The sequence below is a fragment of the Muntiacus reevesi genome, chromosome 4 (assembly GCF_963930625.1).
Source record: "Muntiacus reevesi chromosome 4, mMunRee1.1, whole genome shotgun sequence".
Classification (NCBI taxonomy): Eukaryota; Metazoa; Chordata; class Mammalia; order Artiodactyla; family Cervidae; genus Muntiacus; species Muntiacus reevesi.
The window spans coordinates 98,169,632-98,186,103 of NC_089252.1; the positions used below are offsets into that span (position 1 = coordinate 98,169,632).

The 16,472-nt window shown below is 42.9% G+C and overlaps 1 protein-coding gene across 3 annotated transcripts in view; it reads right to left on the minus strand.

Annotated features, from left to right (window-relative positions):
* Positions 1 to 1,530, minus strand: part of PTPRG (protein tyrosine phosphatase receptor type G) — a 755,472-nt gene extending 753,942 nt beyond the window's left edge. For all 3 annotated transcript variants that reach the window (XM_065933358.1, XM_065933359.1, XM_065933357.1), the window contains exon 1: positions 735 to 1,530. In XM_065933358.1, coding sequence (XP_065789430.1) covers positions 735 to 819 — 85 coding nt within the window. In that variant the 5' untranslated portion in view covers positions 820 to 1,530. The remainder of the gene's footprint in view (positions 1 to 734) is intronic.
* Between the last annotated feature and the right edge of the window lie 14,942 nt (positions 1,531 to 16,472).

Below are 16,472 nucleotides of genomic sequence, written 5' to 3' on the forward strand. Positions count from 1 at the left end.
GCCAAGCAAAGGGGGCCGCGGGCCCGGGATGAGGAGTCACGGATCTCCCTAAACCTCCTGTTCCCTGCTCTCCCACCGCGCCCAGGTCCCCGCGCCAGCACCGAAGCGCAGCCCGCGCCCCAGCCCCGAGCTGAGGTCGTCCCTGACCCCCGAGACCCGAACGCAGGCTGCTCCCGACATCCCCAATCCTCCACGGAGAGCCTCCAGCTTCCACTCCCCGAACATCAGCCCCTCCAAAGAGTCGCGGAGCAACAAATCCAATCCCCCCTTCTGAGCTCCTTCAATCCTCTCGTGAGCGGAGAACGCACCCAGGGCCCCCCCAAACCCAGAGAGGCATCCCCCCAAACCCACAGAGGCATCCTCCCCATGGCCCCACTCTCCCCAACAGCCTCAGAGCTCTAGCTCTCCTGCACAGCGGCGGAGCAGCGAACGAGTCTTTTCTTCCGACTCCGGCTCCCCCAGGCCCCCAAAGCCGAGCGAGAGATAGACCCCTGCGGCCCCCGTTCCTCTCCCCGGCCAGCTCTTTGCTTCCACCCTTCCCAATCACGAGCCTCCCTAAATTACGCCGCCAGAGTCAGCGGAGCGGATCCCTCTTTCCTCCCCGGGTGCTCGACCCCCACTTAACCCTCTCCGGGGTCCCCGGGACGGGCGCCTGAGCTCCAAGCCCCGGCGGCAACTCCGCTTCCCCCTTGCGCGCTGGCCAGGGCCGCGTCCCCTCGGCGGTCAGCACTCACCGGGGAAGCACACGACATAATGGAGCACGGAACTGGTGATTTTCAGGAACAAAATCCACCAACACGGTTCCAGTAACCTCCGCATGTCCGAAAACGCACATCGAAAAGAGAAAGGCAGGGGGGGTAAACTTGTTGAATAAGTTCTTGCCTCGGTGTGAGCCTCCGCTGAGCCCCGGCTCTACGCCTGCTCGCCTGCTCTACGGGGCCCCCGCGCTCGGCGGCCCGAGTCCCCCCTGGAATCCGGGAAGCCGCCGAGCGCCCCCCGGAAAATCTCAAAAAGTGGCCGAGAACGCGGAGCCACGCTGGGGACGATCCTCGGCGGAGAAAGGCTGCTTTATGTTCAAAAAGGAGCGAGTCGAGCGGGCAGGGCGAGGAGTCGGCGGGCGGCGGCGATGCCCGGAGCCCCGGGCAGGCAGAGACCGCCGGCGACGGCGGCGAGTAGCCGAAGATCCCCAACTTGAGTCGGCAGCGGAGCCCGAGAGCCGGCGGGCGGCGGCGGGGCTGAGCGCGGCGCGGCGTCTCCGAGCTTCAGGCAGGCAGCTCCTTCCAGGGCCCCGGGAAGGAAGGAGGCATGTTTGCAAGCGGGGAAGGGGAGGGTAGAGGCGGGGGGAGAGCGAAGAGCCCCCAAAATAGAACAGCCGGAGGAAACCGAGGAAAACACAAAGGATCTCAGAGGGGCGCAGGGGCGAGGGCGCCTTCAGTCCATGCTCCTGAAAGTTGTGGCTCTGGCGCGAGCTGGGGAGGATCGGGGAGCGCGGGGCTGCAAACTAGCCATGCCTCCATACAGGAAGTAACATGTGAGCATGGATCCTGGCAGAGACTTTAAAGCCGGCGAGCGAGCGAGCAGGGGACGCGCGGCGGCGCGCGAGCAGTGGGCGCGCGGCGGCGACGGGGACGCGCAGCCGGGCTGCCGGTCGCGGGCGCGCGCGCCCCGAGCTCTTAAAGCTGCAGCGCGGGGCTCCCGCCTCTCGGGCTTCCCACAACTAGGTTCTCCCCGCGCGCTGCTGAGCCGGCAGGGGCAGTTTCGGGACTGGGGACCCGCTCTGGTCGGGTCTCGGAGAGAGGGAGGAGGGCGACTGCCTTCGCGGGGCGACGTCTTTGCCTGTTTCCCGTCCTTCGAGCTCTTAAAGACGCCACTCTTTGAGCGGGCTTGACTCGGTCTCCCTCCGCCCCCGTCTGCGTTGCTCGCGGATGGTGAGCCTCGGGGGGACCCCGGCTCGGGTTTGAGGAGAGGAAGAGGCGGCCAGCTGCGTTTATAGGGCGGCAAGGTTTTAGGCTGGGTTTCTTCGCCCTGGCAGCGCCACGGCGGGGCGCGCCCTGCTTGCCCCCTGCTCTCCCTGCTCGCGCCCCCAGCCCGACGAATTCCCCCGCCAGGAAACAAAGCTGAGCGGCCTTTGCACTCCGGCTCCACTTTGCAATTTAATTTTTTTTTTTTTTTTTTTTTCCTTTTCGGGCTTCCATTGGCCTTGTTCCCGGCTGGGGAGGCGTGGGGGAGGGGAGGAATACCGATCCTAGGCTTGCAAGATCCAGCCTTTTCGAGCCCCACGCCCCCTTTCCCCACGCCACGGCTGATCAGTGGCCGAGTTTTCCCAACTCGCCGCCCCACAAGAGGAGGGAAGGTTCCCGCACTCCAGCCTGGTGGCGGGGAGGACGCAGGAAGTGCGCCTCTTACCCCCGGCTGGGTGAAAGCTGCGCCGCGGGGCTGGACCGATTTCCTGGCAGCTACGCGGGGAGCGGCAACCTCTTTAGCAATCGTGGAGAGGCATGCGAGGGAAATGGGAGTACAGGGCTTATCTGTAATGAGTTTCGTCCCTTAGTTCGTGGAGAGAAAGATCTTTATCGCTTAGACTTCTAAGCGCCCTCTTTTCCCCTCTTAACGCCGGTGCTAAAAGTGGGGGAGGCAGGCTTTTGATTAAACGTGTAACTGAGCCAAAGTAATTAGCCATTTGTAATTTTTGCCTAATTTTTCTGCCTCTGTTTAAAAGCCATCTAGACTTGTTGTTAACTTGCCCCTGCTGCTTCATCCCACCCCGCAGGGTCCCCCACCCAAACAGGCAACCGGATGCTAGGTTTTCAAAAGTACAGATGTTCAAGAGCCTCCCGCAAGATGTTATTAGGGAAGCACTTTCACACCCACACTTCCAAAAGAAAAACCTTTGAAAAGTTACATTTGGGATTACGAACTAATAAAAGCCAGGAAGTTCCCGGGGAGGGCCCGCGCTCTATCTTTAGCAAAACGGGGGAGAACACTCTCCCCCAGGGTGGAGAACGAATCGTTTGTTTGCTTTGGCATTTGGCCCTTCCTGCTTTTGTTCGAATCCCGACTCCCCCATAAATGCTCAGAGAGGGTCAGTTTTCTTGGGGGTGTTGTGTTTAAGGGATGTCCATTGGTCAGTAGGAGCTTTCAGAGAGGTGCATAGGACCCCTGCGTGTCTTGAGTAGCTCGTTAAAAACTGAGTGATAAAACGGGGAAATCTCTGGAATTTGAATCAGGACAGAACACCTGGATAGACATACCCTAGTGAGTTTCCTCTGCAAAATAACATAATAAAAACTGCCGGTTGTGGAATGCGTACCATCTACCAGGTACTGTGCTAAATTATTTCTCTAAATTGTTCATTCTATAAATTCATTGAGCAATTATTGAGGAAGGGAAGGGGCCACTGGGGACACAGCCATGAACAAAAAGAGGAGGCCCATGACGTGTGTGGACCTTCCAAAGTAAGGATTCACTCCCTCAAAACCCTACAACAGTTCTTAGAGCTGTAAGAATTATTCTCCCCATTGTAGACAAGTAACCATGCACAGAGGCGTAAAATAACAGATCCCCAGCCAGTGAGAAGCAAAGCTAAGGTATTCAGGTCTGTCTGCCTCCATAGACGTGAAAGGCAAAGAAATGATGGTTTGAGAAGACACTGAAATGTGGGATGAGGAGAAATGACTTCAGAGTAGGGAAAACTTCCCATGGGTTAGGAGAGTGAATTAGCACTACCCTTAAAACATAGAAGGCCCACAATCAAAATTAACATTTAATTAGGTCTGGGCTGATGACTATGGTGGCCCTAGGCTGAAGTATACCAGAAACTGCTCTTGGAAGCACCCGCCCACAACCCAGGTCCATCAGTTTCCATGATAAAATACAATGTTACAGGCATACCGCATGAGAAGCGTTTTCATTCATTCTACAACCAATTACAGAACAGTTCCTACACACCAGACATTGTGTCAAGTGTTAGCAGCACAAAATGACAGGCAGTGGACCTGACAATGCTCTCACCTGCTGATTACGACCCCCTCCCCCCAGGTGATGTCAGGGGCTGCATCATACAGAGAGCACTCCAGGGTGGTTGGTGTGAAGGAGCCTGTGAGTGCCAACAAAGGTGTGAACAGCCCTGGGAGTGCTTATCTACCCCGGGTGAAAATAAGGCTGTAGACAGAAGGTGCTGGTTTTGGTAATAAATTATTCCCCAACTTAGTGGCTTAAAACAATCTAGTATCCGTTTATTATCTCACGGCTCTGTAGATCAGAAGCTGGGCTACAGCCTAACTGGGTGCCTCTGTTCCAGGTCTCCCTAGGCTGAAATCAAGATGTTGGCCAGAGGTTCTCTTCTGGAGTTCAGGATCCTCTTCGAAACTCATTCACATAATTGACAGAATTCAGTTTCTTGCTTTCATTTTATGACTTGAGTTGTTTAGAGGTCCCTATTTTCTTGCTCTAATAGCTGTTGGCTAGAAGTATGTCTCAGCTAGAAGCTGCATTCCGGTCCCAGCCACATGGCCCCCTAACAATGTAACATCTTATCTCTTTAAAACCAACAAGACAAGAAAGAGAAGACAGAATGTTCAATAAGTGGTGCTGGGAAAACTAGACAGGTGCATGTAAAAGCATGAAATTAGAACACTCCCTAACACCAAACACAAAAATAAACTCAAAATGGATCAAAGACCTGAATGTAAAACACTATATATAAACCTACAGGAAAACATAGGCAGGAATACCCTTTGACATAAATCACAGCAAGATATTTTTTGACCCACCTCCTAGAGAAATGAAAATAAAAATAATCAAATGGGGCCTACTTAAACTTTTAAGCTTTTGTACAGTAAAGGAAACCATTAAAAAAAATGAGAAGACAACCCTCATAATGGGAGAAAATATTTGCAAATGAAGCAACTGATAGAGGATTAATCTCCAAAATGTACAAACAGCTCATGCAGCTCAATATCAAAAAAGCAAACCACCCAACCAAAAAATGGATGAAAGACCTAAATAGACATTTCTTCGAAGATGTTCAGATGACCAACAAACACTTGAAAAGATGATCAACTAAGTACATCAAAAGATGCTCGACTAATCAATTTGCACTAGAAATGGAAATCAAAACTACAATGAAGTATCACCTCACACCTGTCAGAACTATTTAAAAAATCTACAAACAATAAATGCTGGAGAGGGTGTGGAGTTAAAGGAACCCTCTTGCACTGTTGGTGAAAATGTAAATTGATACAGCCATTTCTGAGAACCATATGGAGGTTCCTTAAAAAAATTAAAAATAGAGTTAGTATTTGTTGTTGTGTTGTTCAGTCATGTCAAACTCTGTGACTTCATGGACTGCAGCACATCAGGCTCCTCTGTCCTTCACTATTTCCCAGTTTGCTCAGATTCATGTCCATTGAGTAGGTGATGCCATCTAACCATCTCATCCTCTGCTGCCCCTTTCTCCTTTTGGCTTCAATCTTTCCCAGTATGAGGGTCTTTTCCAATGAGTCATCGCTTCCTATCCGGTGGCCAAAGTATTAAAGAACTACCATATGACCCAGCAATCCCACCACAGGGCATACACCCAGAGAAAACTGTAATTCCAAAAGACACACAAACCCAATGTTCACTGTAGCGCTATTCACAATAGCCAGGACATGGAAGCAACCTGAATGTCCATCAAGAGAGAAATAGATAAAGAAGCTGTGGTACATATATACAGTGGAATGTTACTGAGACATGAAACAGAATGAAACTGGGTCATCTGTATTGGCAGGCGGATTCTTTACCACTGGTCAACCAGGGAAGCCACACTATTGATACTATGTATAAAATAGATAACTGATGAGAACCTAGTGTATAGCTCAGGGAATCCTACTCTATGCTCTGCGGTAACTTAAATGGAAAGGAAATCCAAAAAAGAGGGGATATATGTATATGTATAGCTGATGCATTTTGTTGTATGGTAGAAGCTAACACTACATTGCAAAGCAACCGTATTCCAGTCAAAATTAATTTTAAAAAAATAAATAAAACAAGAGAATCTCCCTCCAGTTTGCTGTGAAGGAATTTTGGGAATGACAATTCCAACACATTTGCCATATGATGTAACCTAATTAAGGAGTGACTATCCTTTCACATTCACAGGTCTCACCCATATAAGAAGAGGATTATATACCAGGGGTAAGAATCTTGAGGATCATCTTAGAATTCTTCCTATCATAGTGCTGTTGATCTCTTTTGAGTATTTCATCTTCAGTCACTAAGTTGTATTCAACTCCTTTCGACCTCACAGACTGTAACCTTCCAAGCTCCTCTGTCCATGGGATTTTCCAGGCAAGCATACTGGAGTGGGTTGCCATTTCCTCTTTCAAGGGATCTTCCCGACCCAGGGATTGAATCCTCATCTCTTGTGTCTTCTGCATTGGCAGGTAGATTCTTTACCACCAGAGCACTCGGAAGGCCCCTGTTTTGGGTACAGACTGATAGTTGGCAACAGCTCCCAAGCCAATCTCTTTGGATTCTGATACTTATATCTGCTTGACTGTGGGCAACTTAACCACTTAACTTTTCATCACTTGAGTGCCTCAGTTTCCCCATGTGTCAACAGGGAATAATAACTACACCTACACTTAAATTGAGAAGATTAGAAGGAGTTAAACAGAACAAAATAATTTGAGCAGTGTCAGGTTCCTAATAAGCAATTAATAAACATAAACTATTACTGTTATCTTCTTAATAAGCTTTAGAAATAAGGAGTGAACATCTGTTATTTTTTTACCTGCTCAGCTCCCATTTCTTTTCTTCTAAGAAATGCATTCCACCTTCCTTTGTGCTAATCTCCCAGATGGTCTTGGAAAGCCTAACCCCTTCTTCCCCCCATCTCTACCCTCTGCCTCTCCATCTCACTGGCTCACCTCACGTGTCCCAGCTTGACTGTTTGGACCATCTCAACCTTCTGGCCTGACTGACTTAGATATGACCACCTGTTTCTACCTGGTCCAGTGAAAGTCAAATTTCCTCCTGGGTTTATCCAAGCTGGATGAACTTCAGGCTTGAGAAGCAGGAAGGCTTGGGAAGAACCTGCTTGGGGTGAAGTTGACACAGAGGAAAGTGGGGTGGGGTGTGGGAGTGCTAGGGGCCAACAAGCTTCTGATAGCATCACTTGTGTCTTTGGGTTAATCTTACTTAAACCCAGGTCAGATGCTGGACTTTTCAGTTTCTTACGCTGCTAAATTCCTTTTATTCTTTTTACCTCTTTACTTTGGGTTTTTATTCAATTGGAACTAAAAACTTGAAACCTGGGACGTATGGCAAAAGACTAGTGAAATATCCACGTTTTATATTTTTTTATAGAGAAAGAAGCAGGAGCTCTTAAAATTAAGTAATTTACCTGAGGTGATTGACATAACAAACAACAGAAGACTCCAGCTTCTGACACCCAACCTACGGTAGCAATCATGTCTTTCTTGTGTAAAAAAAAATCAATCCAAAATTTAGTCACTTGAAACAATAGCCATTCTGTTTGTTCTTGATTTTGTAGGCCAGTAATCTGGGCTGAGCTCAGCTCGGCAGCTCTGCTAGTTTTCTCTGAGGTCACACATGCAGCATTGGCACCAGCTTCCAATGCTCAGCTAGGTCTGCACAGGACAAGATAGCCTCAGTCACATGCCTGCCAACTGGTGTTGGCTGTTGGCTGAGGCCCCTCAGATCTCAGCCAATGACTTCTCCAGTAACCTCTCTCAGACTTGTTCACACAGAACTCTCGGGCCAGTAGGACAGAAGGTGGAAGCTGCAAGGCATCTTGAGATCTAGACTTAGCAGTGGCATTACATCACTTGCACAGCATTTTAAAAAAATATTTATTTATTTGGCTGTGCTGGGTCTTACTTGCGGTGTATGGAATCTAATTCCCTGACCAGGGATTGAACCTAGGTGCGGAGTCTTAGCCACCGGACCACCAGGGAAGTCCCTTCCAGAGCATTCTGTTGGTCAAAGCAAATCTAAAAGCCCAGATGCAGGGGAAATAGGCCGTAGTCCTTGCGGGGAGTAGGCTTCCCGAGTGGCACAGTGGTCAAGAATCTGCCTGCCAATGCAGGAGACACAGGAGATGGGGGTTCGATCTCTGAGTCGGGAAGATCCCCTGGAGAAGGGAATGACTACCCACTCCAGTGTTCTTGCCTGGGAAATCCCATGGACAGAGGAGCCTGGCAGGCTACAGTCCACGGGGTCACAACGAGTTGCACATGACTGAGCAACAACAACAACAGATAGGCACAGAGAGAAACTGATGTGCAAACACATGGGCAGAAGTGGTTGTGTGACTGCAGGGACGCATCTACAAGTTGAGGAGCACCAAGGATTGATGGCAAATACCAGAAACTAGGAAGAGGTAAGAAAGATTTCCCCTCCATGTTTCAGAGGGAGCATGGCCCTGTCGACACTTTGATTTTGGACTCCGAGCCTCCTGAACTTTGAGACAATACATTTGTATTGTTTTAAGCAACCCAATTTGTGGTGCTTTGTTACAGCAACTCTAGGAAACCTAAACGGAGCCCTTAAATGGTTTTCATGTGTAGACAAATCACAGTTGTGACCATATTTTCCACCTCACAAATGAATGTTTGCAAAACTGTACAGAAAACCTATTCTAGTCACACTGACTTTGCATTTTGAGGCGATGTTTCATTTTAGGAGAAAAGAAATTTAGACTTAGCATAACTGCTTATTCTGAAAAAACTGACAAAGAAAAACCTCAAAGTCCTCTAATAATAATGATATCCATTCTTACATAAAACTCTATATCCAGCTGCCTAAACAGAATAAACAAGTAGTGGGGTTAGTTTAATATACTATTTCAGAAGTCAAATTCAATACTAACAGCAAACATGACTGATGAGGCTCTTTTTTTTAATGAGCAGGAAGCCTAAAACAAGTCAACTGGAGCCAAGAAAGGAAGTTATTGATTTGACACTGCTTGCAAACTCAAGACTTGGGGTTAGACTGGATGCGTGGGCTCCAGTGGTGCCTTCATGCTTCTGCTTAAGATCTCATGGTTCTGCTTTCCCTTACTTTGATTTCCTTGACTGGCTCCTGTGACTCCTGTTCTCAAAAAAGGATCTTCCCCAGTGTCCATATTGATTCCGCTGGATATATTTTGATATCCCTCTCTTGGGTCCCATAACTGCCTGGACCAAAGTACTGGACTTGACAAACCTGGTGATGGAGGCAGGACTCCCTTTTGATTTCCATCACATTAGGAGAACAAAGGGATAGTCAGGAAAGAAACTTCCTGACAACAGTCTTTTTTCAGATTGGAAAGATTATTATCCCGATTTTAAGGGAATAATGGGAATAGGTAAAAAGTAAAGGATTGAGAGGTTAGGTACTTTGAAGTGAGGCTAACAAGGATCTGAGGATTAAAGCAGTTCGGTCACTGGAGTAACTTAAGCTCAGACATAAGTCCTGAAACCTAGTTACCAGACCTAAATGCTAAAGGAGTCAAAGCCAAAAATCATAACATGACTCACAAACATCATCGATCCAGAGTAATCACAGATGGTGATAACAATTCATGAACAAGAAGCCTCATCTCAGTATTTCCAGGTAAAGAGTAGAAAAAAATTAATGTTCAACTGTGTGGGGGGGTCAATTAAATAATTATTTACCTGTTTAGTGGAATATTATGCTGCTATTCACAAATTGCTTTTGACATTGAATGTGTTAAACCCTAAAATATTTTTCATACAGCTGTAGTAATCTTTTCCACAATTTCACAAAAAAATATGAAATAATGTGAAAGCCGTGGGTTTAGTTCTTTCTGTTTAATATTTTTCTATTAGTGAAGAAGAATCCCAATTATTTTCTGAAATGGCTGATTTTTCAGACCTATAAAATATCTCGGCAACCCAACCTCTTAAAAAAGCAAACAAGGAAGAAAATTTACATGTAAAGTATTCCTGGGACTTCCCAAGTGGTCCAGTAGTGTAAGACTCCTGGTTCCCAATGCAAGGGACCTGGGTTCAATTCTGATTAGGGAACTAGATCCCTCATACCGCAACAAGATCCCTCTTGCTCCAACTGGTGCAGCCAAATACGTAAACAAACATTTGTTTAAAAAAAGGAGTGTGTGTGCGTGTTCAGTCTATTTAGTCATATACGACTCTGAGACCCCATGGACTGTAGCCTGCCAGGCTCTTCTGTCCATGGGATTCTCCAGGCAAGAATACTAGAGTGGGTTGCCATGCCCTCCTCCAGCAGATCTTTCTGACCCAGGGATCGAATCTGCATCTCCTGCATTGCAGACAGATTCTTTACTGCTGAGCAACCAGGGGAGCTCTTAAATAAAGTATTCCTTAATAATACTAAATTTTGGTAACATGCAGTGAAAAGCGTACTTCTATATATCAGTGGAAGACAAATTGTAGATGTTCTGAAAGACAAATGGCCAGTGTGTATCAAAAACATTCGTATCACTTGACCCCAAATTAAACTTAGTACACTTAAAACAGAGATAATCGGAGACAGGGTTTCCCAGGTGGCTCAGTGGTAAAGAACACGCTAGCCAATGCAAGAGACGCAAGAGATTCTGGTTAGATCCTTGGGTCGGGAAGATCCCCTACAGTTGGAAATGGCAACTGGTTCCAGTATTTTTGCCTGAAGAATACCATGGACAGAGGAACCTGGCAGGCTACAGTTCGTGGGGTTGCAAAGAGTTGGACACGTCTGAGTGACAAAGTGGGCACACTCACACACACACACACACACACACACACATGATCAGAGATAACCACAAATGCCTCAAAAATATTTACAAAGATATTCTTTGCAAAAGTATTTATAACCCAAGTTGTATATAACAGTATGTTGAAACACCTACTATAGATTACTGCACAGCCATTTAAATGATGTTTATGAAGACATTTTATATATCTAAAATGATTGGGAGAAGATACACTGCAACATTTTAAATGTTTATCTTAGGCTGGTAAAATTACCACTGATTTTTATTTTCTTCTTTACATTTCTAACACATTTGCACTTTTCTATGAGGACCGTGTTTTTAAAAAACAGAAACATTTGTAGTGGCAACAAGATATTCCTCATCTTTGCACCCCCAAACAACAAAAATTTGGCATTCATCCACAAAAGGGTTGCGGGATCCAGCATTATACACCAAGGCACCTGGAAGGTGCCATGCATTGGGTAGTGTGTAGTCCGACCTCAGTCCTGACTGGGACTGAAGTAGCCTGTGAACACACTCCAGCCCCTCTCAGCGACACTTGGGAACTCCTGGAAAACACTTGGAAAATCTCCCATGAATGACAAAGCCTATATGGGAGTTCATGTTTCCAGGAGAAATTACAGCATACCATTGGAGAAAAAAAAAAAAAAAAAAATATATATATATATATATATATATATATGAGTGGACACACTGGAATGGGTAATTAGTAAAGACTGGAGAAGGTATAATGCAAAAGTGAAGTCGCTCAGTCATGTCTGACTCTTTGTGACCCCATGGATTGTAGCCTACCAGGCTTCTCCATCCATGGGATTTTCCAGGCAAGAGTACTGGAGTGGGTTGCCATTTCCACTAGAAATGCAAAGACAGCAACAAAAACATTAAGGAACTTGGAAAGATCAAGGAAACATGAACTCTTCAAAGAATCACAATAATCTTTTTATAGCCAAAGCTACAGACATGGAAATCAGAAATGTACTGGATGAAGAATTCAAATAGGTATTTTAAACAAACTCAATGAGCTACAAGAAAATACAGAAAGATAATTCACTGAAGTCAGGAAAACAATAACAAAGTGAGAAATTTAAGAAAGAGATAGGAATCATGACAAAAAAAAAAAAAGAATCAAACAGAAATTCCAGGGCTGAAGAATACAGTGAATAAAACTTCAAACTGTGACAGAGTGCATCAATATCAAAATAGATCAAGCCAGAATAAAGAATCTGAGGCAGAAGACAGGAACTTTGACATTATCCAATCATTGGGAAGCAAAGGGGAAAACATGAAAAAGAATGAAGAATGCTTATATGATATATGGAATACTAGCAAAAGAAGCAAACTGCAAATTATTAAAGTTCCAGATGGAAAGGGGGAAAGAAAACTTACCTAAAGAAATAATGGCTGAGTTTTCCAAATCTGGGCAGAGATTTGGATATCTGACTTCATGAACTTCATAGGTCACCAAACAAACCAAACAAAATCAATTTGAAGAGAACTTGTCCAAGACAAATTATAATAAAATTGTAAAATATATTAAAAAAAAAAAGAATCTTTAAAGCAGTAAGAGAAAAAAATCTTGTAATTTAAAGTGATCCCCCATAAGGTTACCAGCAGATTTCTCAACATAAATCTTATACATCGAAAGAGAATGAGTTGATATATTCAAAGTTTTGAAAGAAAAAAACAAAAAAACTGCTAACCAGGAGTACTTCGCTGGGCAAAGCTGTCCTTCAGCAATAAAGACAGAAAGATTTTCTTAGGCAAACTAAAGCTAAGAGAATTCACCACCACTAGATCTGCCTTAAGAGAAATGCTGCAGGAAATTCTTTAAGATGAAACAGAAAGATGAAAATATACAACATACTGATAAAGGTAAGTATACAGTCAAATTCAGAATACTATCAGACTGTAATCTGCTGAAGTGTTAACCAATTAATCCTAGTATAAAGGTTAAAGGAAAAGAGTATTAAATATAATCATAGCTATAATAATTTGTTAATGAATACACAATACAGAAAGAAGTAAATTTTGACATTCAAAAAAATGAAATAAACAAACTAAACCCCCAAACAAAAAAAAAAAAAAAAAAAAAACCAAAAAACCATAAAGGACAAGAGAATAAAAGGGTAGAGTCTTTGTGTTTGAAATTAAGTACTTACCAGTGTGTAATAGACTATTACAGCTATGGGATGTTTCATGGAAGCTTCACAGTAACTATACAAAGCAAAAATCTATAATACATTCACAAACAGTAAAGAGAAGAGAATCCTAATACTAGAATTAGGATACTACTACCCCAAAATCATCAAATCACAGAGAAAGGCGGCAACAGAGGTAGAAAGCAATAACTACAGAAAAGAGTAATACGACACTAGTGAGTCCTTGGGTGCGTTCTCAGCTGCTTCAGTCGTTTCTAACTCTTTGTGACCCCATGAACCGTAGCCCGCCAGGCTTCTCTGTCCAAGGGATTTCCCAGGCAAGAATACCGGAGTGGGTTGCCATGCCCTACTCCAGAGGATCCTCCCAACCCAGGGATCAATCCTGCATCTCCTGTCTCCTGTGTTGCAGGCCAATTCTTTACCTGCTGATCTCTCCAGGAAGCAGTAACTCCTTGGTGATGGTGGTTTAGTCACTAAGTCGTGTCCAACTCTTGCGACCCCATGGACTGTAGCCTGCCAGGCTCCTCTGTCCATGGGATTCTCCAGGTAAGAATACTGGAGTGGGTTGCCATTTCCTTCTCCAGGGGATCTTCCTGACCCAGGAATCGAACCTGGGTTTCCTGCACTTCAGGCAAATTCTTCACCAACTGAGCTATGAGGGAAACCCTTACTTATCAGTAATTGCTGTAAATGTAAATAAACTGAATTCTCCAATCTAAAGACTGGATAATGGATTTAAAAAAAAAAAAAAAAAGCATACCTGTCTATGTACTACCTACAAAAGACTCACTGCAGCTTTAAGGAAACACATAGGCTCAAAGTAAGTGGATGGAAAAAGATATTTCATGCAAGTGGAAATCAAAAAAAGGCAGAGGTAGCTATACTGAGACAACATAGACTTTAAGCCAAAAAATGGTAATTAGACACAAAGAGGATCATTATATAGTTACAAAGGGGTCAACTTATTAAGAGAGATAACCATCATAAATATATACACATCCAATATCAGCACACCTAAATACATTGAGCAAATATTAACAGATTTCAAGGGAGAAGCACACAATACAATAATAGTAGGAAACTTAAATTCGCCACTGTCACCAATGGATAGACCATCCACACAGAAAGTCAACAATGAAATGTTAGACTTGAACCATTCTTTCAACCAAATTGACTTAGCAGACACACATAGAACACACTGTATGGTAGAGTGCAGAAGTAGAACATTTCCAGCATTGCAGAAGGTGCTACTGGATTAGACCAGGATGTATTTAACAAATGTGCAGAAGTAATTCAATGGAGGAAGGACAGTCTTTTCAACAAAAGGCTGGAACAGTTGTACATCCACAGTTTAATTATATATACATATATATATATATATATATATATATATATATATATATAATATGGTATTAAATTTAAAGTCAATAAAATTAATTATATATATAAATTATAAATATATCACTAAAGTATGACACAAATGAACTTATCTAGTAACAAAGAAACAGACTTACAGACACAGAAAATGGACTTGTGTTTACCAAGGGGAGGTAGGGAGGGATGGAGTGGGAGCTTGGGGTTAGTAGATGAAAACTAATATATATAAAATGGGTAAACAGCAACATCCTGTGTATAGCACAGGGAACTATATTCAATAACCTGTGATAAACATAATGAAAAAGAATATTGAAAAAGAATGTAGTTATTGTATATGTATAACTGAATCACTTTGCCAAATAGCAGAAATTAACACAACTGTGAATCAACTGTACCTCCATTAAAAAATTATATATATCTATAAAAGAATAAACCTGTGCTTAAACTTGACAATTTGCATAAAAATTAATTAAAAAGGATCATAGATTTAAGTGTGAAATATAAAAGTATAAAATTTTAGAGGAAAAATGTGAAAACCTTCAGAGTTCAGGGCTAAGGAAAGAGTTGTTAGAAACAACACCAATAGCCAAATCCAAAAAAAAAAGAAAGAAATTGATTAAATTTGACCTCATCAAAAATTTAAAACTTTTACTCTCTGAAAACTCATAAGACGAGATTCAGAAGATAAGTTCCAGAGTGAAAGAAAATATTTACACACCATATATCCAACAGAGGTCTAGTATCTAAAATATTTAAAGACATCTCAAAACTCCAGAGTAAAAACAAATAAACCAATTAGAAAATGAACAAAAGCAATGAAGAGACATTTCACCCAAGAGAATATACAGATAGCAAATGGAATTTTTCTGTATCTTGACTGTATCACCATCAGTATCCTGGTTCTAATATTATATTATTACAGTTTTAGTAGATGTCACCACTGGGAGAAACTGGGTAAAGGGTATCTGAGACCTCACAGTATTATTTTTCTGTTCTACCTTTTAACAACAGCTTTATTGAGATATAATTCACATATCATAAATTTTTAAATTCAAAAATGTGCAAGTCACCTTCAGTGGCTTTTAGTATACTCACAAGGTTGTTCAGCCAACACTCCTATCTAATTCTAGAAGATTTTCATCAACCTCAGAAGAAACCCTATACCTATTAAGCGCTTACTCCCTATCCCCCATCACCTTATCTTCTCTAGCTTCTTGCAAGCTCCTGTCTCATGGCTTTCTGTCTTATGGATTTGTCTGCTGTGGTTATTTCATATAAACGGAACCATACCCTATGTGACCTTTTGTGTGTGGCCTCTTTCACTTAGCATAATATTTTTAAGGGTCATCTGCCTTGTAGCATGTATCAGTACTTCATTTCTCTTTATGGCTGAATATTATTTCATTGTCTTGATATACCATATTTTATCCATTCATCAGTTGATTATCCATTCAAGAGTTGATGACTATTTGGGTCATTTCCACTTTTCACCTATTATGAATAATGCTGTCATAAGCATTTGTACACAGATTTTTGTGTGGACATATATTTTCATTCCCTTGGGTATATATTAATGAATGGAATTGTTGGGTCATATTGTAAAACTATGTTTTATACTTTGAGGAATTCTGTTATTTGTTATAACTGTGTATCGAATACAATTATCTGAAAATAATGTTTAATTTTTAAAAAATAAGTTGCAAACATTAAAGAATATCTGATTCAATTTTTATACAGTAACAAACACATGCATATGTTACTGGGTACACATAAGAACTAAGTTCTAAAGCAGCATTTGCCAAACTTGGCTGCATATTAGAATCACTGAAAGAGTTTTCAAAAGTCTTGAGTCAGAGGTCGCAACCCTGATCTTTACAGGTAGATCACAGATGTCAATATCTTCAAAACTTCCTAGGTAATTCTAATTTGCAGCAATGTTTGATAAATACCATTATAGACAGTACATATAAAATTGTACTAATGTGGTTATGTGATAATATAATAAACTAATAATACTGCAGGTAATCTATATATACTATTTTTTACATTTTGTTGTTTAAATTTCTTATAACTTGTATATACTACATGTACAATCTCAAAAATAAAATTATTTCTAAACTTTAGAAACAATTTAGTATTGTGATGTAAGTCTAGGAATATTTACTAAAACAATTATAGAAACTTACACAGTGATTTAA